Source organism: Hylobates moloch, unplaced genomic scaffold, assembly GCF_009828535.3.
Source record: "Hylobates moloch isolate HMO894 unplaced genomic scaffold, HMol_V3 SCAFFOLD_4, whole genome shotgun sequence".
NCBI classification, from domain to species: Eukaryota; Metazoa; Chordata; class Mammalia; order Primates; family Hylobatidae; genus Hylobates; species Hylobates moloch.
Window position 1 is genome coordinate 85,081,772 of NW_026652279.1, and position 21,496 is coordinate 85,103,267.

A 21,496-nucleotide genomic window follows, 5' to 3' on the forward strand; every position below is an offset into this window, starting at 1 on the left:
AGGCAGGCTCACCTTGCAAGGTGCTAGAGAATGTCCCTAGCCAAAGTGACCCAAGGTATTGGGCAGCACAGAGGCTGTGAATTTGTTTTAATGGAATAAGAATTCACCCTATTGTAATCTAAACTATGACGAATCATCATCCAAAACAGTACCCTTACTTTTTGTGAATGACACACCTGGAGTTCTTGACTATCATCTCTGTGTGGTCCCCAGAAACTCCAACCATTTCCACTTTCTCAGGGAGCCCCCTCCAGACCTCTTGACCCCAACCCACTGGAGCATGTGCTAGAGTAGGTTGAGTATTAGACCACCAAACCAAAGATGCATGCTTATCTTTGCTTTTCTGCATGACTGGGATAAAGTCAGGCTTAAAGGAGCCTTACCCAAGGAGACAGTGATCAAACTTTATTTCAGTTCACATTGTTATGCTCTTTTTATTGTTGTTAGTTCCTTTTGTTCCCTTTTCTTTTCTCTTGGAGGAATTCTTATTCATTTTCTAGCTCTCCATTCTTGAATAATTTATCTATTTCTTGTTTCTTATCTAGCTTTCAGATCCTCCCCATCTTGTAGCTAATTAAAGCCAGGTGGTCATGAGCTGACAATATATATGAACTCTTGTTCCACTTTCAAAGTCTGCTTTCAACTGGATCTCAGGATAATAGTTTGTTGTTTTTGCAAATTTGAGTTGGGATAAAATCTGAAGGAGGACAGATATTTGCTATTTTTTTTTCAAGACCAGTTTGTCTAGCTAATTTATCTCCTCATGCTTTTAGTTTAGTCCTTTTTTTTCCCAAGTGGCACATTGCACAATTACATCAAACCCCGAACCTCTGGATTTCCCTTGGTAATTTTCTTATCAATCCACAGGAGAATGGCAAGAGCTGTCTGGTCTGTGGATCCACACCATTGGGATCTCATGGGTTTTTCATTTTTTTATGTGCCCCAGGTTCTACCTCCAATGAGTCTAATATAGTAGGTTCAGGGAAGGGCAGGGAATCTGCATTTTTAAAGAGCTGGAAAGTCTGTCCTTTATCCTAGAGGAAGACTGTAGGCCTTTCTAGACTCTTGGTCTCTCCTGCACTTTGGCACATGAAGCCACTGCACTGTGCAAGGCTGTTAGCAGGACTCACTCGTCAGTACATGCACAAGGAGCATATAAGCTGGGATTGCGTGTCTACCTGCCCCTATGCAATCCATCCTCAAGCTTTGTGAACTCTATCTCCTCATCATATCCAAGTCATTGTTTTCTATCCATTTTCATCACCTCCATCCTAGGCCATGCCACCATCCTTTCTCACCCAGAATAACCACTTTGCAATTTTTCCTCTACACACCAGCCAGAATTCTCTTTTAGACTCACAAATCAGACCACACCACTGCTGTCTTAGTCCATTTGTGTTGCTATAAAAGAATACTTGAGGCTGGGTAATTTATATAGAAAAAGTTTACTTGGATCACAGTTCTGCAGGCTACACAAGAAGCATGGCACCAGCATTTGCATGTGCTGAGGGCCTCAAGCTACTTCCATTCATGGTGGAAGGGGAAGGGGAGCTGGTATGTGCAGAGATCACAAGGAGACAGGAGGCAAGGGAGAAGGGAAGGTGCCAGGCTCTTTTTAACAACTAGATGTTGGGCGAACTCTTGCTGGAACTAACAGAGCTAGAATACACTCATTACCTCATGGATGGCACCAAGACATTCTCAAGGGATCCATTCCCATGACCCAGTAACCTCCCATTAGGCCCCGCCTCCCACATGGGGGATCAGACTTCAACATGAAGTTTGGAGGTCAAATATCTAAACTACAACAACTGCCCTTGCTTAAACCCCTCCTAACTTCTCATCTTGCTTAGAGTAAAACCCAAGCCCCTCACTTTGTTCTTTCAGTCTTGACTTAATCTGGTGCCTGCTTTCGTCTGTTTCCTTCAATGTGTCCACGGCTGACTTCTTCCTGTGTTCAGAGCTCAGCTTCAACGTCCTCCACACCAAGAGACCTTCTCTGACCACCAATATAGAGAAACCACTCACTCAGCCACTCACTGTCACATCACCCTTTTAATTCTTGGCAAAGTTCTTATAAACTCAGCTCTTGTTCTTGTTTTTGTTTGTTTAAGGCTCATTGCCTCCGCTGGAGTATAGATTCCACAAAAGCAGATACCCTGTCAACTGATACACTACAGTATCCTGGCACCTAAAACAGCAGAGACTCAGTAAATATTTGCAAAATGTATGAATTTAAGTTGAGTGTGGAGGTATGAACAGAACGTTAACCAGGCAAGGTGGCAGTATTGGGGAATTGTTCCTTTTGCAGGGAAATAAATATTCCAATGCCCAGAGGCAGGAGGTTACTTAGTGCAGTTAAGAAACTAAAATAATGCACCCAAAGAAAAGGGAGAGAGAAAGCTGAAGTAGGGAGGGGCTTTACAGGCTACTCTAAGGGTATTCTCGAAGAGCAACAAAGAGTCCTAGAAGGGTTCTAAGCAGTGGAGCAACAATAGATCTCCTGACAAAAATGCTCAAGAGAGGCTGGTATCAAAGTGATGTCATACATATTGTAGCAGCCTAAATAGTAGTCACTGAAAGGTTTCAATGTGTAAATGTGACCTTATTTGGAAAAAGGTCTTTGCCGGTTTAATTAAGTTAAGGGTCTTGAGATGAGGGGATTATCTTGAGTTATTCTGGTGGGAACCAAAATCCTATCACAAATGTCCACCTAAGAAAGAGGTCAAGGAAATAACACAGACACACAGAGAAGTCCATGTAAAGATGGAGGCAGAGATTTGAGTAATGTGGCCACAAGCTAAGCAATGCCTGGAGTCACCAGAAACTGTGAGACAAGGAACGGATTCCATTCTAGAGCTTTTGGAGATACTCCAGACCTGCCAACACCTTGATTTCAGACTTCTGGCCTCTAGAATTGTGAGCAAATATATTTTGGTCATTTTAAGCCATGAAGTTTGTTGTAATTTGTTACAGCAACTAAAGCATACACTTTGGAAAAAAGATAAAGAGAAATCGAAATTCAGATGTGCACCATTATGCACATGAGTCCATCCAACGAGTATAGGCCCAGCGTTAGCGTGAGATTGGAGATGTTCACCTGCTGTTTCCGCAGTCAACCTTCCTTCCCTTGTGAACTGTTATCATGATTCTAGAAGATAAAGGTGGGCCTATTTCACACGACATGCCCCTCAACCGAAGTTAGCTGCTTTGTTTTATGGTCAGCTCAAGAAATGGTGTCTATCCAAGTGCCAGAGGACAGACTGGCAGGGAGACAGGGTGCCACTCTCCAAGGTGTCACAAGGAGTAAATGTGGCCACAGGGAATTGGACATATGAGTAACAGAAAGAGAAATGTACCGAGCCATAGTGCCAAGTGCTGCAGTCAGCTAAGGGAGAGCCACGTGTGCTGTGCAAATCAGTGAAGACCAACCAAATGAGAACAAACTAAGGCTATTTATTCAGAGCTTGCTATAGCAAGGAGTCAGCCACCATCATCTGCATTTTGGCAGGGACTCGAAGGCAGGCAGAGGAGTAGGAGTGCTTTAGAGAAGAAAAAAAGGGAAGGCTTTCCCTGCACCCTGGTGGAAGCAGTTGGTGTGGGGAAGATGTAGGCAGGCTAACCAGAAGTGGGGCACTCTATGGGATTGGTTAGAGGCGCACATTTGACCCTTTCTAGTTGGTGCTGAGTTGGAAGTGGAAACAAAAATTAGGGACGCTGTCACTTATTAAGTCCTGGCAATTTAAGGTCAATTGTTACAAGCGTTATTGTTTGGCTTCCCGGAATGTTACTAGAGCTAGACCATTGTAATTTGTTATTGATTTTTCTGCAAGTCTGACTTAGAGTGTAGCTTCCTTCTGGTAGGCTGTCATAGAAAGGGGGTTTTTCCCCGGCATGTTGCTGCAGGTCGTGAGTCAGAGTTCTGTTTTGTTATATGGTCTGGCCATTGTTCATCTGTATATTCAGTCTCTCAAGGTGGTCAGACGTCAGTGAAGACTAAGAGGGCATTGTATTTGGGCTGAACAATGTGGAACATATGTCATGTGGGAGAAAAGGCCCTTGGCATCTTTGATTTATTCAAACCTCTAACTGAAGACACATGGGTTTTTTTTTTATGAGAAGAAGCTCAGAGCCAGCCAAAGTGGGGCTTCTCAATTTTAATAACTGCTTTACTTTCAAAAAGGTCAAGATTTGGTGAAGCTTCATTGGCCAATGAAAAGGCAGCAGACCCTGAGCAAAGCCCAGCTGGGAACCCATGGCAGAGAAAAAACGGATGCCTTCTGGGACACGTTTTAATGCCAATGAGGCTGGGTTCTTATGGGGAAAGCAAAGGTACCAACTACACTTGCATTTAGGATTCAGAAAGATAAGACCCCAACTGCAAATCAGCAAAAGGGGTACATGTTTGTGTTTTTGAGGCAATACTGCCAGGCTTAATGACTAAGGTTGAAAATCCCCACATCTCAATAGGTAAGAAAAACATAATCTCTTGCATTGTACTTGCATTCAATCCAAAATAGTGAGGAACACCATTTTGGAGTTGTTTCCAAAGGGTCGTTGTAGAGGTCAAGTGGTACCTGGAAGGGAAAGAAACTTACCTAGAGGGCAGCCTGATCACGGGCCATGCCTGTGGCCCTTCTGCAGCAGTCGGGTTCGCACACAGCAGTGTGGAAGTCTCTTTCTCTAACCTCTGCCCCATGACATTCTTTATCCTCCAAACTCTCAGCTAAGAAACAAAGACCCCATGTTCCCATGTTCTCAGGATGGTTAAGCAATGGGTACTAATCCAATTTTAACAGACTATTGGAAGACCTTCAGCATTGTCAATTGCATCACCTACACTGCAGTGTAAAGCCCAAAACTCAGTTTATGCCTGCCAGACCTGCAGAAAGAGTATACGAATGCATTGTTTAGAGATTCAGGCAGGTGCTTGGTGATGGTTTCATTAACACCGTGGAGGAAGAATGTAAGAGTTAATTGAGGGTCCCTCTGGGAAACATTGCCTAATGAAGACATTGGCAGTGGTTCGCTACCGCGGTAATATGCCCTCAGGGGACATTTGGGAATGTGTGGGGATGTTTTTGGTCTGTTTTTGGTCACATAACTAGGGAAGAGCTACTGGCATCTAGTGGCACTGGCATCTAGTGGGTGAGGCCAAGGACACCACTAGCAACTGGCACAAAAAAGTGCAAATGACATGTGGGAAAAAGGAAAGATCAGTATTCATTTCAGGAAATTAAGTTCTGGTAGAACAAGAAACAGATCAGCTTTTCATGCCTAGTGTCTGCAAACCTTCCTCTTTTTCTGCTTTCCCCCAGGGTTGAAACTCAGACAAGGCAACATAAACCAACTGGGACCCTTGTGGATGAGAACACTCAGGTTTGACAGAGATAAGATAGTAGGAACTTGGGTTACCAAGCAATCTCCCGGAGCTAAACTACCTATCCCTCAGGACACCTGCAGACCTCTGCACTGTTACGTAGGAAAAGATGAACTTTTATGTGACTGTTTGGGAAAAGGAAAGTGTTTGGAAAGGAGAATCATTCATACTATCAGAACAGTAGATCTGAGCTGTGACTCTTGAGATGTTAATACAGAAAATCCCAGTGCCATAAAGCCTTCTGCAGATGTTACATAAGGTTTCAGCTCCCAGCAGTGCCTCTAGAGCCCCATGCAGGTGGAGGAACACGTGGGCGCCATCTGGAGCACTGAGCTGGGTGTTCTGGAAGTTGTGGTGGACCAGTGGAAGTGCTGGTTTCAACATACGTCCCTGTATTTTTAGAAAATACTTTTAAAATCTCAGTTTCTGGGACTTTACTCTCCAGCTAAGTTACTCCAGCTGATGCCTTTGTCTCCAATTCAGTCTGTCCCATGCCTTCTTTTTCACTTTTGTGTTTTATATATTTTTTAATTTTTGGCCAGGTGTGGTGGCTCATGCTTGTAATCCCAGCACTCTGGGAGGCCAAGGTGGGCAGATCACCTAAGGTCAGGAGTTTGAGCCCAGCCTGGCCAACGTGGTGAAACCCCATCTCTACTAATAATACAAAAATTAGCTGGGCATGGCAGTGTGTGCCTGTAATCCCAGCTGCTCAGGAGGCTGAGGCAGGAGAATCACCTGAACCTGGGAGGCAGAGATTGCAGTGAGCCAAGATTGTGCCACCGCACTCTGGCCTGGGCGACAGAGCAAGACTCCATCTCAAAAAAAGAAAATGTAATTTTTATGGTTACATAGTAAGTGTATGTATTTATGGAGTACATGAGATATTTTGATGCAGGCATACAATGCATAATAATCACATCAGGGTAAATGGGGTGTATCCATCACCTCAAACATTTATTCCAATTATACTCTTTTAGTTATTTTTAATTATATAATTAAATTATTCTTCATTGTAGTCACCCTGTTGTGCTATCAAATACTAGATCTTATTCATTTTTTCTAATTATTTTTTGTACCCATTAACCATCCCCATTTCTCCACCACTGCAATGCCTTTTTTTTAAAAGCTGTATTTTAGAGTGTTTCGATCTTGATTGCTTTTATTCCAGACGTGCTGCGTGTGGAGCTTGGGGAAGCAGCAGTTATTTCAAACCCCACAGGCAGTAGGATGGGAGTCTTACCATGGTGTCAGGGTTCACTCAGAAAACAGGTTGAGTAGAAGAAACCAGATGGGCCTCAGTTCTTACTAGATGCAGGCCCATCCTTTCCTCAAGAAGCCTACATGTGGATTTTCCTGTAATGCTGCTGCGAAGTATGAAAATCATAACATTTCTATAGAAAGTAAATTTTAGTTGTCCATTATACCAGGATGGCTTTGTTCAGCTCAACCAGGCAGACAAGCCGGAGACTGAGGATGGAGACTGAGATTCAAAACCATGAGGCAGGAGGTGGTGAATCTCCCAGGCACTGGGGGTGCTCAGAAGGAAGCTGGACCACCACTTGGTTGGAGTGGAGACAGGAGGAGAGAATATTCCTGAGTTAAGGAGAGAGTTGACTCATTAACCATTGACAGCCTTGATATTCTAGGAGGGCGCCTCCCAAGGGGAGGCAAGTGAACATGTAGGGGCAACTTATTGGAGAATTGGAGAATCAGAATTGCAAGTTCTTTTTGTCATTGACTTTGTGCCATTTTTATAAAAAGCCTCTGGAACTGAATGTGCTTCCTCACTCTCTTTTGCATATAGCAACAGAGAGGAATATTATTCCATTTACAGGCCTTGTACCTTTGCCAAATTTAGAGGAAGCTTGCCTTTGTAATCAGGGTAAGGTAGAAAACACAAAGCATCTACTGCTCATGATGGATTCTTCTAGATGAACTTGTCCATTTCCTGAACAATTCAGAAAACTGAATTTAGAGTTGAGATATATTAAGAGGCCTCTGCCTAAGAGTGCGTTTATGCTGGTTGGTTTCAAAAAAGAGACTAGAAAAGTTAAACCATTTCTTGTTTAAAGAGTATTCCCTAGCCAACATGCAGCATGTCACCAAGGCTGTCTAGACACTCAAGGGACTTCACCTATGCCTTGTTCAAGATTCTCCAGAAGGTATAAGTAGGCCCCTTTGAATGCATGAACATTATGTGAGCTCAGGTGAGCCACTGATGCCTTTGGTGGAATTCTGCAACCGTTTCTATTCTTCAGCACCTTCTATAACACTTCAGCCTACCTACCAACTGTTTCTGAGTGGGGGGAGGATCTCTCTAAGTGGAGGTTCTCCTGCCACCGGGAATGTGGCCAAAGAATGTGTTCCACCTCCTCCTTATACATCACCATCTGGGCTGTCTCTCTAAATCTGTCCATCAAAGAATGCCCATTTCATGAGTTCATGTCCTGGGTGAAGGTAAGAAACATTTAACTTCTATAAATCCCCGAAACATTTGTAAAGCTAACATTAGTATAGATCGTGTGGGGAATGATACTTTTCACCTCAAATGAATGTAGGGACTAAATAGAGCAGAGATTTAATTCACTGTTGCTTACTTGCTTGCATGCTATGGGAGGTTCAGTCATCAGAGAACCAGTTCATGAGTTTGGTCTGATTTCCTGTCCTTTGGGTAGGCTGCAATCTTTAGGAGCAAGAGAAATTACCATCTGTTAGCTTCCTTCAAGTGGCTTACCTGCAGTCCTTCGGTGTCATCTTTCTTAAGGAGTGTCTGGGTCATGCAGTTTCTCCACCACCAAAGGAAATACAGTCCTCTTAGAGAATTGGTCCATGAAATATAGGGGTGCCAAGAAACATCAGAGTAAAGAAGTGATGGCCGCCAAAGGCAAATGCCCCCATGTGAGAGGGGGCATGGAAGGCACTGCTTTCTTCCTTGCCTGAGGCTATGAAAATGTCCTTTGTGTGAACAAAAAGGTTTTCTACATTACTGGCCATTTAGGTTATATTATTCACAATGTTTCAAAATTGTGGTTATCAGCTGATGTAGATTTTGGCATTCTCTCTAAAGCCATGCAGCATTTGTTCCTCACTGCATTTTCACCATTATAAAATACAATTCCTATTTAAATTAATTAAAACATGGAAAATCTAAACTTTATTTGGAAAGATGGTTGGAGTTTTTTTTTGTTTGTTTCTTTTATAATTTACGGCTTGGCACTGCAATATTCTTCAACTGGATTTATGTTGATCCATTTTAGAAAACGCAGTTACTATAAATCTCTTGTTGTTGTTTCTGTTTTTGTTATTCAACCCAAGCCTTTGGAATTATTCTAATCCGCAATATGACTCATGAAGTATTACTCTTATCCTAAAGGCAAGAGTTGAAATATTTGTAATTATCTTTCAGACTCCATGATCCTCCAAGCTATTACTTCATTATAACTCCATTTCTGAAAGACAGTTTGTTTCTCTTTTTTTCTGATATAATAAACATTTGACAGACAGGTAGCTTTTGTACCTTGAATTTCTTATTTAATGTTGATATGAGAACAGTTGTTTGCAGTTCTTCCCCTGATGCACCATCACCCATTTGTCTGCCCCTGACCATGGACACCGATAGACATTTCCCAGGCTTTCCTCACCATGGAACAGCTTGCTTAGGCCACAGCATCAGATACTGGGGGTAGTGAGGAAGCCACCAACCCAAGACAGTTGGGTTCTGATGCAAGTCATTTCATCTCTCGGAGACTCAGTTTTCTTGGGTGTACAATGAGAGTTTGGGTTAGTTCAGTGAATACCAAGAGTTCACACAAGTAGTAACAGGATCAGCAGCAATTTGGGCCGATATTTATCGAGCAGCTACTTCATGCTTTTTAATATGCCAGGAACTAGTTAGTATCCAATGGAGAATAGGAGTGGGGAGACAGACTAATAAATGAATAATTCTGACTGATTAATAATATGGTGAGAACTCAGTTCAGGAGAAGCAAGGGAAGCTTTGGAAGCATGATAAGAGACCACAAGTTTTTCCAATATTTCAAAAACTTAATGAAATACCTACATTTCTTCTGATAAGAAGAGCTGCCTCACAGAAATACCAAGTTTCTTTTTGGTACTTGGAAAAATGTCAACTGAGTGTGGTAAGGTTGGTTCTATTATGGTGACCTGGATTGCTGGTTGGTAGTTATAGCCACAGCTAGCAACTCTGGCACCTGTGCCAAACAGCACGCCATGGACCCTAAAACCAACTTTTTAATTCACATTGTGGATCACAGATGGATATTATTAATAATGTGTACCATCTGGTAGCTTTCTGTCTTAACTATTCATTCTTGCTAACTAGATGCTGAGCTTTTAAAATTATTGTTTTAAATTTATGTGACCTCTGAATGTTCATAACCTGGGACAAAAAGTTCTGGTCATCTGCCCTCATGATCATCTTGATTTTGATTTAAAATGAGAAAATTGAATATTACTTAATAACAATGTGTTGCATAAACCAACATTTTTCAAACGTGAGGTCCATGAAATAAAAATTAGCAAAAAGAGGCCTCACTGGTGAAAAGACTCTATGCACCACTACCAGATGGTAAAGGTTTTGAGTTCCAAAACTTTGTATTGTTCTCCATCATGCCTGCAGCTCTCGACGCCTGGCACGTAGTGGCCACATGATAAAAATGTATGTGGAAGCATGCCAATGGGCCAGCGACATTGTGGCATTCCAGTTTGGTTGCTGGTGTACTTCCAAAAGGCTAGGCCGAGGCCAAAGCTAAGACAAACTCCAGGATGTGTTGTCAGTTGCATGGTCAGAGCCATGAGCTAATTCGAGATCTTCTTGGCATGTTCCAAAGCTCTGCTTTGCGAATCAAAATCTCCACGGACACCTCAGGCATTATTGTCCCATGGGAACGGTCCTGGTTTTCCTATTGTATTTTCTGACGTTGTTAATGTTGTTTCTTGGTTACTCCTGTCTTTTAATTTTTGTCAATATTCCTGTATGTATAGATTTTTTTCTTTTTTTTAAAAAACAGAAATATCTTGCAGGGTCACTGGGCAGGCCAGAACAGTGACAGTGGCCCAATTAACTGCTGGGGAAGACCGGGCAGGCTCTGTAAGGCCTTGATTCATTTCTCTTTGCTTTGGGCTATGAAAACAAGTGGAGGAAGAAGAAATATCACAAGGCAGAATTTGCTTCCTCTTCTTTTTTAATATTCCCTCTTCTTTTTCCCCATTTCAATTCGTGAGACTCTCTAGGAGACACTATCCTCCATGACTTATCTCCTGTTTCTAGTCTTATAACATCTGTATTTCATATAAACTCACATCTTTTCTTACTAAACAATTTAAACTATTTTGTTGGTTTAGATGTTAGAAAAAAATAGGAAACGATGTTTATATAAAGCAATTCAGAATATGTAAGAGAGAGAAACATGTTTTGAATTTAGAAAATTAGAAATTGCATGATAGGGAAGAAAAATTTTGAAGTCAGGCATCAGAATGAGATCTGGAATGATTATGAGTTCTTTGTTACTAAAGCATAAAATGGGATTTAAAATATATAATGGAATAGTTAAAGTAGTTTAATTTAAAACTACTATACTAAAAAGGTTCACCACATTTGAAAAGCTAACATATTTCAACAACTACCTACAATGATAAATATTTATAACATGATAGACTAAGTGTTAAATTTTCATATAGAATGCACTCTTACAAACCAATAAGAGAAAGTAGGACATAAATAAGTAATTGCAAAAGAAGAAATCCAAATGGCTAATATGCATGTGGGAAAAATGTACAACTTTACTGGCAATCAAACCAATTCAGATTTCAAGAAAGGAAATCCAATATTTGTTTAGAAATTGGCAAAAATTTTTTGAAAATGTAATACCTAACCTCAGTGAAGGACCCAGCAAATGACCACTCATTGTCTGTAAAAGTACAATTTGAGGCCGGGCATGGTGGCTCACACCTGTAATCCCAGCACTTTGGGAGGCTGAGGTGGGTGGATCATTTGAGGTCAGGAGTTTGAGACCAGCCTGGCCAACATGGTGAAACCCCGCCTCTACTAAAAATACAAAAATTTGCCGGGCATGATGGTGGGCGCCATGTAGTCCCAGCTACTTGGGAGGCTGAGGTAGGAGAATCTCTTGAACTCGGGAGGTGGAGGTTGCAGTGAGCTGAGATCACGCCACTGCACTCCAGCCTGGGCAACAAGAGCGAGACTCTGTCTTGAGGAAAAAAAAAAAAAGTACAATTTGTTGGACTTTCTGGAGGGCATCATTCAGAGCTTTTAAAAAGTTCTCTTTCAACTCACCAAATCCACTTTGTTCAGCAGATTTTTTAACTTTAAATTTTTTTATTTTTATTTATTTATGTTTTTGGGATCTTGGCTCACTGCAGCCTCCGCCTCCCATGTTCAAGCGATTCTCCTGCCTCAGCCTCCCGAGTAGCTGGGATTACTGGCACCCACCACCATACCCAGCTAATTTTTGTATTTTTAGTAGAGGTGGGGTTTCACCATGTTGGCCAGGCTTGTCTCTAAAATTTTTTATTTAAGTTTGAAAATATAAAGAAGAAATTAGAATATAAGGAGTGACCTGACTTTCTATCAATAGGGGAATGATTGAATAAATTGTGATATAAACATATTACAAAATATGATGTAGGGTTTAGAAAAACAGTTTTGATTGTTATGGATTGACCAAGAAAGATGATTATAATATATAAGTATGGAAAATGTATAAAATATGTCGCTATCTTGCCATTTTTATAAAAAGCAAACAAAAACCTGGCTATGTATATATGTGTTTATATAAGCTTAGAAAAGCTGTGGTAAGGTCCTTACACTATTAAAAATGTTAGTGATATTGAAGGGGAAAGAACAAATAGCTATTGCTATTTTTTTTAATTTTTAATTTATAATTTTTTAAAAAGAAAAGGGTCGGTAAATATTTTTGAGCACCCACAGTGTGCCCTTGGTTTCTGGCTACTAGAAACTAAATGTCAAGTGCCAGGGACTAAATCTGTCCTAAGGGAATGATAGGATAACTGTGCACTCATTTACAATGGTGTCACTGAGTAATTATTTATAACAGTGAAATACTGAAAGCAAGTTAGATATTCAATAGTCGGAATTCGGTTAAGTAAATTATGGTATTCCATGCAGTCAGATGCTCAACAGCCATTAAATAACAGAGCGAAAATGCTCACAAGATACTGTATTGTGAAAAGGGTTGGTAACAGATCAACAGGTATGAACAAATCCTAATGCTGAAATATATCAATGCATAGATAAAACTTCTAGAAGTTTGTATACCCCCCTCCAAAAATAAAGCATCATTTGATCATGGGTTTTTGGGCGTGTTTTAAAATATGCTTTATACACTTTGGGAGGCCGAGGTGGGTGGATCATGAGGTCAGGAGATCAAGACCACGGTGAAACCCCGTCTCTACTAAAAATACAAAAAAATTAGCTGGGCGTGGTGGCGGGCTCCTGTAGTCCCAGCTACTCGGAAAGGCTGAGGCAGGAGAATGGCGTGAACCCGGGAGGCGGAGCTTGCAGTGAGCCGAGATTGTGGGACAGACAAACTTGTCTCAAAAAAAAAAAAAATGTTTATTTTTTTCACTACAGTGAACTTGGTTATCCTTACAAGGTAAGCGGTTTCTTGAGAACAAGATATGTGGGTTTGCACAGCATCATAATTGGTCAAGGGAGCTCACTAAGAGAGAAATAGAAAGCTCTCTGCCATTTAAGATGTTCAGCATTGAATGTAATGGACATGAACACTGAGAATTTAAATCTAATGAAAGTGAAGTTGTTTCTTATCCTCAAGCCACAAACCATTTCACAGACACAGTATAAACTCTGTGGCAGCTTCATGTGGTGGCACAGGCTGGCAGGATGCCCTCGTTGCAGGGAAATACCACCTCTTCGCCAGTTTTACCTCTTCCAAGCAAATGCTGTCATCTCCCACATATCATAAAGACCCACGACTATCTCCGTGAGGACCCATGACAATAAACTTGGTCCTATTGTGGTGGGCGGAATCTTCCACCACCGCATTTCTTGGTTTATGAGGTTGACCTTTCTTCTAACATTTTCCTTGGAAGCAACAACAGTTTATCCCAAGAGACCCACATATAAAGAGAACTCAAGGAGTGAGTAGAGAGAAACCCAACAAAACACCTCTTTATTAGCCTGTATCACTCCCAATCTAGCCAAAATATTATTGTAAGGAATGTAACCTAGGGGGATTGAAGTATTATTTACTTCCATGTCTAAGAAGCCCACCCTGTCCTTCCTCTTTGTTTTCTTGGTTTCATTGTCATAGACAAGAACCCAGCTGGTGGGAAGTAGATGTGACTGAGGATGGTGGTATATTTCTACTTCCAGGTTTATTGTGCATTTTGAGTTGGTGTGTGTGTGCCATTACCCCATAACGATGTGTGGTTTTTTTTCTTTCCCCAGAATGTCGAGTGGTGAAGTCCACTTCTTACACCAAAATAGCTTCATCATCCCGCAGGAGCACCACCAAGAGCCCAGGACCGTCCAGGCGTAGCAAGTCCCCTGCCTCCACCAGCTCAGGTAAAGCAGCAGAGGAGATTTTGAAGAAATTGCCTTGTTCCTGACACAGGATGAGCAGAGGGTGTGTGAAGCCTAGAGTGTGAGGTTTTTAAGCAAGTGTAGGTTCCGGTTTATAATTTTAGAACATGTTAGAGCGGTTGAACAGATTTGCTGGAGTCTAGCATATTGGCTGCAAGAAAAAGCACTGAGCTTCAAAAAATGTACTTAGCGAAGACTCAGGAAACCCAGATTTTCCCACAAATAGAAGAACGTTACCATCTTGTATCATTTCTACCACTGAAGTTAATCTTTCAGATTCTGGAAGTCTCTGTTAAAGCATTTATTCTACCTGAGACTGGCCTATGAAGAGTTTCCCATTTGTATTCGCTGAACCTTTATTAAACACACTTTTGGCTCTGGCCTCAGTTTTCTTTCATGGCTCTGGAGCTAAAGGTAGTGAGACTGAGGGTGGAGCAGGGATTGCTGCAGTGACCTTGGCCTGAGCCTGCCTCTCAGTGGGTTCTAGTGCTGGTGTTGGAGAGGCTGTGTATGCACAAGAGGAGCACCTCAACCCTACTTTCTCCTTTTTGGTCTTAAAACTGACATGAAGTCAGTTAGAAAGTGTCTTCTTTGGTTGTCTCAGGTGAAGGGTCTGTATCGTTATTAAAGGGAATTATTTATTAAATGACACAAATTGTTGATTGGGAATTATTAAATGATGCAAATGTCAAAGTGATTGTTACCTGATTTCATGAAGACAAGAAGCTCTTATAAATAAGAATAGAGACCTCTGGGGCCTACTTGGAGGCCTTCTTTTACTCAACAGCACGGGCTAGGGGGAGTGTGAAAAGAGCTGTCGGCTGAGGCTGCCTAAGAAGGAACTCTCAATAGGGTGGATCATTATAGGTCATGGGCCAGCTAGACCACCCAGCTCTCCTTGACTCTCTAAGAGTCTCCTTCCCCTTGGAGTTTTACCAATTACTGCTATTCTCTAGACAGATCTCCAAAGACCACCTTCCTCTCTGACTCTCAGCCTAGGGTGGCATCGATGGGCTGCCAATGCCTCCTTCCCACAGCATGGCCTGCATCATAGCCAGTAGCAGGAAATACGTTTCAGAGCATAGCTGGCAGTTGAGATGCATCTTGTTTTTCTCTGTCGTTTAAAGGTGAGCTGAGAACTCCTCCCTTAGTATGACACAGCTCATGTAGATAGGATGGAGCCCTAAAATGAGGCATTGCTAAAGGATGAGACAGTAGACTCAAAGCTTAGAGCTCATGAGAGTCACTTGGGAACTTGGCAAAGTTTGTCATCCTGACCCCCCACACCCTGAGATTCTGACTAAGGACCTAAACCTGTGTTTCAGCAAGTACTCCAGGTGATTAGGATCGGGTAGTCCATGGTCCACATTTTGAGAAACAGTAGGTGAGGGCAGTGGTTCTCAATCTAGCAGCATCACCTTCACCTGAGCATTTGTTAGAACTACAGAGCCCTGAGCCCCCTCTCCAGAACGACTGAATCAAAAACTCTGGAGCTGGAGCCCAGCAAATTGGATTTTCCCAAGCCCTCCAGCTGATTCCAGTGCACACTTTGAGAAGCGGTGGGTTATGGAAAACAGAAGGGAAGTAAATGCAGAAAATTATTTGACTCTGGATAATCTGGAGGGAAAGATATGACTTGTTCATCTTCATTTACTGGCATGACAGAGATGACTTCCTTTCTGCCTCCCTGTTTGCCTCCAAGTAGCAATGTCCATCAGTGTCCTTGCAATCCAAGAGCAGACCTTTTAGATACCTTGATGTGTAGATCAAAAGAGCAACGAACAAAGGAGAGTACCAGATGCCAACTTCCTTTTCTCCCTCCTTGCAATGGCCTGGCCTCAGAGAGTCAGTCACCTGGGAGAAGAGAGAATTTCTTTCTGAAGATGATCCCTGACCCCAGGATGTCAGGGAAAGTCTCTCTCTTCAAGAGAGATACCACCCACACATAGAGAGGAGGACCTCCACAAAATGACACACAGAGTGATCCTGGAATTGCTGCATGGAAAACTCCCCTGGAAGAACTGAGCTTGTCCAGCTGACAGGTTAATATTGGGCTCTGCGGAGGATGTTCAGTCTTAACTAAAAAACATTTCTTACTTTCTCTGATTAAATCTGGGCTATAGGCCCGGGCCTGGTGGCTCATACCTGTAATCCCAGAACTTTGGGAGGTTGATGGGGGTGGATCACTTGAGGTCAGGAGTTTGAGACCAGCCTGGCCAATGTGGTGAAACCCCATCTCTAATAAAAATACAAAAATTAGCCCGGCATGGTGGCGGGTGCCTGTAATTCCAGCTACTCAGGAGGCTGAGGCAAGAGAATCACTTGAACCTTGAGGGGCAGAGGTTGCAGTGAGCAGAAATCACGACACTGCACTCCAGCCTGGGCGACAGAGCAAGACACTGTCTCAAAACAAATAATAAATAAATAAATAAATCTGGGCCATAGGATGAACTCCCATGGAGCAATAAAGGAGAACAAAGTCATAAGCCTAGCTAGCCTATTGCCCCTAACATTTTGGCTACTTAATGCAATCACAGAAGGATGTGAAAGAGAAGGAGCGCCTATATTAATGAAACCGTATCAATTAATATATTAATGAAATAGTATCAATACTATTAAAAATCATCAATATTAAAAAACAAAATTAGTTCTCCATCCAAACCAACTTTGACTTAAATTTTACTTAACCTTTCCTATCTTCTTCCTCTCATTATATAAGATGAATAAAAAAACAAATGTGGGGCAGATGCATCTAATAATGGATAATTAGCCAAATTCTTATGTTTTTTACAGATATTCCAAGAAAATCAATATGCACTGCAGCTTTTAACTTTTTATTCTCATGGTTTTTAGTAGTTTTGTTGTTAAGAGCTATAGGTTGGGCCGGGCACGGTGGCTCACACCTGTAATCCCAGCACTTTGGGAGGCCGAGGCGGGCGGATCATGAGGTCAGGAGATCGAGACCATCCTGGCTAACACGGTGAAACCCCGTCTCTACTAAAAATACAAAAAATTAGCCGGGCATGGTGGCAGGCACCTGTGGTCCCAGCTACTCGGGAGGCTGAGGCAGGAGAATGGCGTGAACCCGGGAGGCGGAGCTTGCAGTGAGCCGAGATTGCGCCACTGCACTCCAGCCTGGGCAACAGAGCAACAACACTCCATCTCAAAAAAAAAGCTGTAGGTTGTTAGATACTCCTGGGTTTAGGGTCTTTCTTTCTTTCTCTTTTTCTTTCTTTTGTCTTTCTTTCTTTCTTTCTTTTTTCTTTCTTTCTTTCTTCTCCCTTTAAGTCAATAAAGATGAGGAATGGATCAGATTCTTGTGTACATGTTGAAGAATGGACTGATGAGTCTAATCTTAAAAAGATAATTATGCATATAGGCAATAATTTCATTTTATAATTAACTGGTAATGTAATCACTATTTAGCATTGTAAGAATTTATATTCATTTCTGAAAAGTAATTTTGGAAACTCAAGAAGATAGGCAAATATATTAAGTGTACTTGTATGTCACTGCCAACATTTGTAATTATTCCTTTTAGAAGTTTAAAATGGGTAGGACACATTGCCTCAAAATCAACAGGTTGCTCCAAACAAGCATTTCCACATTCTATTTTTTCCTTGAAGTCCTTTTCAACTCTAGTTGAAACCTGGTTGATTTGACCAGCACTAACTTGAAATTTGTGATAGGTAAGTCATACCAAGTAGTATCATTTTCATAAAGAAAGTAGAGTCCAAATTCATTCTAAAATTAATATGTTCCTGAAAAATTAGCACTTCCAGGCGTCTTTAACTTCTAGGTCAAAGTTAATTATATAACACTGGTCATATTTTGTTTAATGTGAGCTTTTTATGTACATAAAATTTTCAACTTGCTGCATTTTGACCTGGAAGAGATAACATGCAACCATTTTCTGATTATATAAGAGCTTATTATATGCACTGACTATCTCTCGATTCTGACTTGCTACCAAAGTGACTCGTTACCACTTTCCTTTGGATGGTACCAATTTAGAGAGTTTCACAGGGCAGTCAACTCCCAGTCACAAATGTGTGGATTGTGCCAGTGACCTCAGGACCACCTCCTTTCCCTGGAACTGGGCCCAGAGGTTAAGGAGTTCGGCAGTGTTGCCACTTCTCCTAGAGACAAGTGCAGCTGCTGGATGTCAGGGAAGCCCCTCTCTCAGGGCCCCTCCACTGCTCTGGCCCAGGTCTCCTGTCCCTACTCAACTATAGCTCTTGGAGCTAGTGGAAAGGCACCTTGAATTATCTCTATATGGATTACATCACATTTTCTTAAAATAGCCTGTTTAGTGTTTTTCATCAATCATATGGACTCAAACATGAATTTTACTTAAATACTCCATAAACATTGATATTGCCCCAAACCCAACTACCATCTGACTTTTTAATGTTAAAGCATCTTTAGACCGGGTGTGGTGGCTCACGCCTGTAATCCCAGCACTTTGGGAGGCCAAGGCAGACTGGTGAAACCTGGTCTCTAAAAAAAACAAAAATTTACAAAAATTAGCCTGGCATGATGGTTGCTTTGTTTCCTGTGGTCCCAGCTACTCAGGATGGCTTGACCCTGGGAGGCAGAGGTTGCAGTGAGTCGAGGTTGCACAACCGCACTCCAGCCTGGACGACAGAGTGAGACCCTGTCTCAAAAAAAAAAAAAGTCTTTGTTTTCCCCCAAAACATTAACCCAAAGTTTATAATGATTTCTACTTCAGTGTTTACATTTCTACTTCCAGTATTCAGTTTCCTATATTGTACAGAGATTGGAGCATATTATAAAGTTAAGATCGCAATTTTCGGGCTATGCTGCTATGAATATAACATGGTTAACTTATATTTACCTGAAACATTAGAGTTTACATACAGCTTTTATTTCTTCAATCTTTTTTGATCCTCCTATTAATTTCCTAACAGCAAGCAAGTAAGGCAAGTTATTATTATCTCTGTGTGTAGAAATAAGGACACAGAGGCAGGGCTGGGATAACTGTTTTGCTCTGAGTCCCAGAGTTCAGAATGGCAACTCGGGGCTGGCACCAGGGGCTTCTGGTGCTCTAGACACACAAGGCTGGCAGTCCTTGATACCTATTTCTTCACCTCCACTTACTAGAGTTTTGATCTCCAGCAAACGATTAATCTAGTGCCTGATTTGAGATTGCAATTCACAGCATTACAGCACCTTGCAACATAAACTTAAGTATTAGTCCCTTGGCACCAGCATTCCAGGAGGTGAATGATTTACCCCAACTTCCTGATGTATAGTATTGCTGGACAGAAACCTCCCTTGTAAGTCAGCATTAGAACAAGAATGAGAATCCTCTGTAAATCTTCCCTTTGTCCCTTAACCATTTCTCTTCATAGCACTAAAAGAGGTTCAAAGTGATTTATTAATGTTAGGTGTTCATTTACACTTTCAGAACTATCAGTTACAGACCAACTAGTGTCAGGCATTTGCTAGGCACTAGTGATGCAGAGATGAAAGAAAGCCCCTATTCTCAAGAAGCGTAGGGGTCAAGGCCTCACAGATAACATGATTCACGTACCTGTTGAATTATGATTAGTCTCCGTAACAGAAAAGGCTGAAAGAAGGCAAACAGAGCTAGCAAAGAGAAACCAGAAGCCTTAATAACACATGAAAAGAATAAAAAGCCTCCAGACAAATCGCGTGCTGAGACGCTGGAGGATGAATCACTAAGAAATTGGAAAATGACTTCTAGCTGCTTCTTGAAGAAATGAGAATCTTAAGAGCATCGTAAGGAATAAGGAGTTTCATATGGGTTTGACTCTTCATGCATGTGTATATATTTGGAACACAGATCTAGTAAAATGTGTTAAGTTAAAAGTAAAATTCTTTAATTTTATTTGTGAGACAGGGTCTCACTCTGTCATCCAAGTTGGAGTACAGTGGCAAAAGTGAAATTCTTTTAAGCAATTTTTTTTTTATCTACATAGGGAAATTATAACAAAATAACTCTAAAAATAAAAATAAAATATGCATTAATTTGGTTTAATAAAGACTGATACAATTTCAGTTGGCTTTATATTGTTTTCTTAATCTTACAAGAAAACTGTGTTTATCTTGAAGTTTCACAGCTGCAGTCCTCCTTAAAACTTACAGATTTTAAAATTTTGATCTTTTCTTGGATTTGGGAAAGCTCTGGAGCCAGGCATGGTGGCTTATACCTTTAATCCCAACACTTTGGGAGGCCTAGGCAGGAGGACTGGTTGAGCTCAGGAGTTTGAGACCAACCTAGGCAACATACCGAGACCTGTGTCTACAAGAAATTTAAAAACTGGCTGGGTGTAATGGTGCACACCTGTGGTCCCAGCTACTTGGGAGGCTGAGGTGACATGATGTCTTGAGCCTAGGAGTTTGAGGCTAACGTCAGCCATGATCACACCACTGCACTCCAGCTTGGATGCCAGAGCGAGACGCCATTCCAAAAAAAAAAAAAAAAAAGGAAGAAGAAAAATGGAGTTTGTTTTAAAGTTTTTATTTCCATTTAGATAACCAACTTTTTATCACAGAATGATACCCTGTATTTAGAATCTCTGTCTGTGGAACCCATAGCAGACATAACTGAGGCCCAATGAGTGCCTCACACCTTTCAATTCCCATATGAGATAATGTACTTTCCTGCCCTTCAGAAGCTTATAGACTAGAGTAGAAAGATTCATGGCAACAACCATTCATTCATTCAGTATGCATTGAGAATCTATCGTGGACCAGCAATGTTGGGTGCTGGAGATGCAAGGGCAAACATTTGAAAGAAGAAAAAGCCAAATGGCTTAGTTAATGAACATCTACCATGACGAAGCACCATTCTGAACACCCAGCCTTAAAACTTACTTCTGTGTGACTCCAGAAATCCTGAAGTCTTTTTATTCATGCTATTTAAATTTTACTTTTTTACAGTTCTATAAAAATATTTTATGCAACATATGCAGATAAGAATCAAAGCTGGGGAAGTGAAGAGAATTTTAATCAGCTCACTACTAGTCCAGTTTGTCAAATTCTTTTGATTTATATCAAACATCTTCAAAGGCAGATTGCCAGCTATTAATTTTAAGTTCAGTCTTTTCCTTTAGTGTAGAGAATTCAGGCTTATACAGTCTATGGAGAATCTTTTTTGCTTTGGAGCTCCAAGGAAATTGTTGAGAACAAAATGCATCAAGAAAATCGAGAGGTTGGTGATTCATCCCTTGTGTCTTTGGAATTTCTGGCTGCATGTAAGGCTCATCCCTCCTTCCATTTCTCCTTTCTCTGCACCCACCAATTCTTCCTAGTGCTCACCCCAGCAGAACCTCCAAAGATACTCTTCAAAGCCTTTAAACATTATCTTGACTTACTGTCTACTCGGGGGCAGCAACCTACATCAACTTCTTGCGAAAATTTCTCACTGTTAATGCCCCAGGTTAATTAGATATTTCCTGAGTATCTACTGTGTTCCAGACATGCATTAGGTCCCAAGGGTGCAAAGATGATTAAACCACAGT

The 21,496-nt window shown here is 41.4% G+C and overlaps 1 protein-coding gene across 5 annotated transcripts in view; it reads left to right on the forward strand.

Annotated features, from left to right (window-relative positions):
* DCLK1 (doublecortin like kinase 1) overlaps positions 1-21,496 on the forward strand; it is a 359,833-nt gene that overhangs the window by 243,957 nt on the left and 94,380 nt on the right. For all 5 annotated transcript variants that reach the window (XM_032150479.2, XM_032150476.2, XM_032150482.3 and 2 more), the window contains exon 5: positions 13,851-13,967. In XM_032150479.2, coding sequence (XP_032006370.1) covers positions 13,851-13,967 — 117 coding nt within the window. The remainder of the gene's footprint in view (positions 1-13,850; positions 13,968-21,496) is intronic.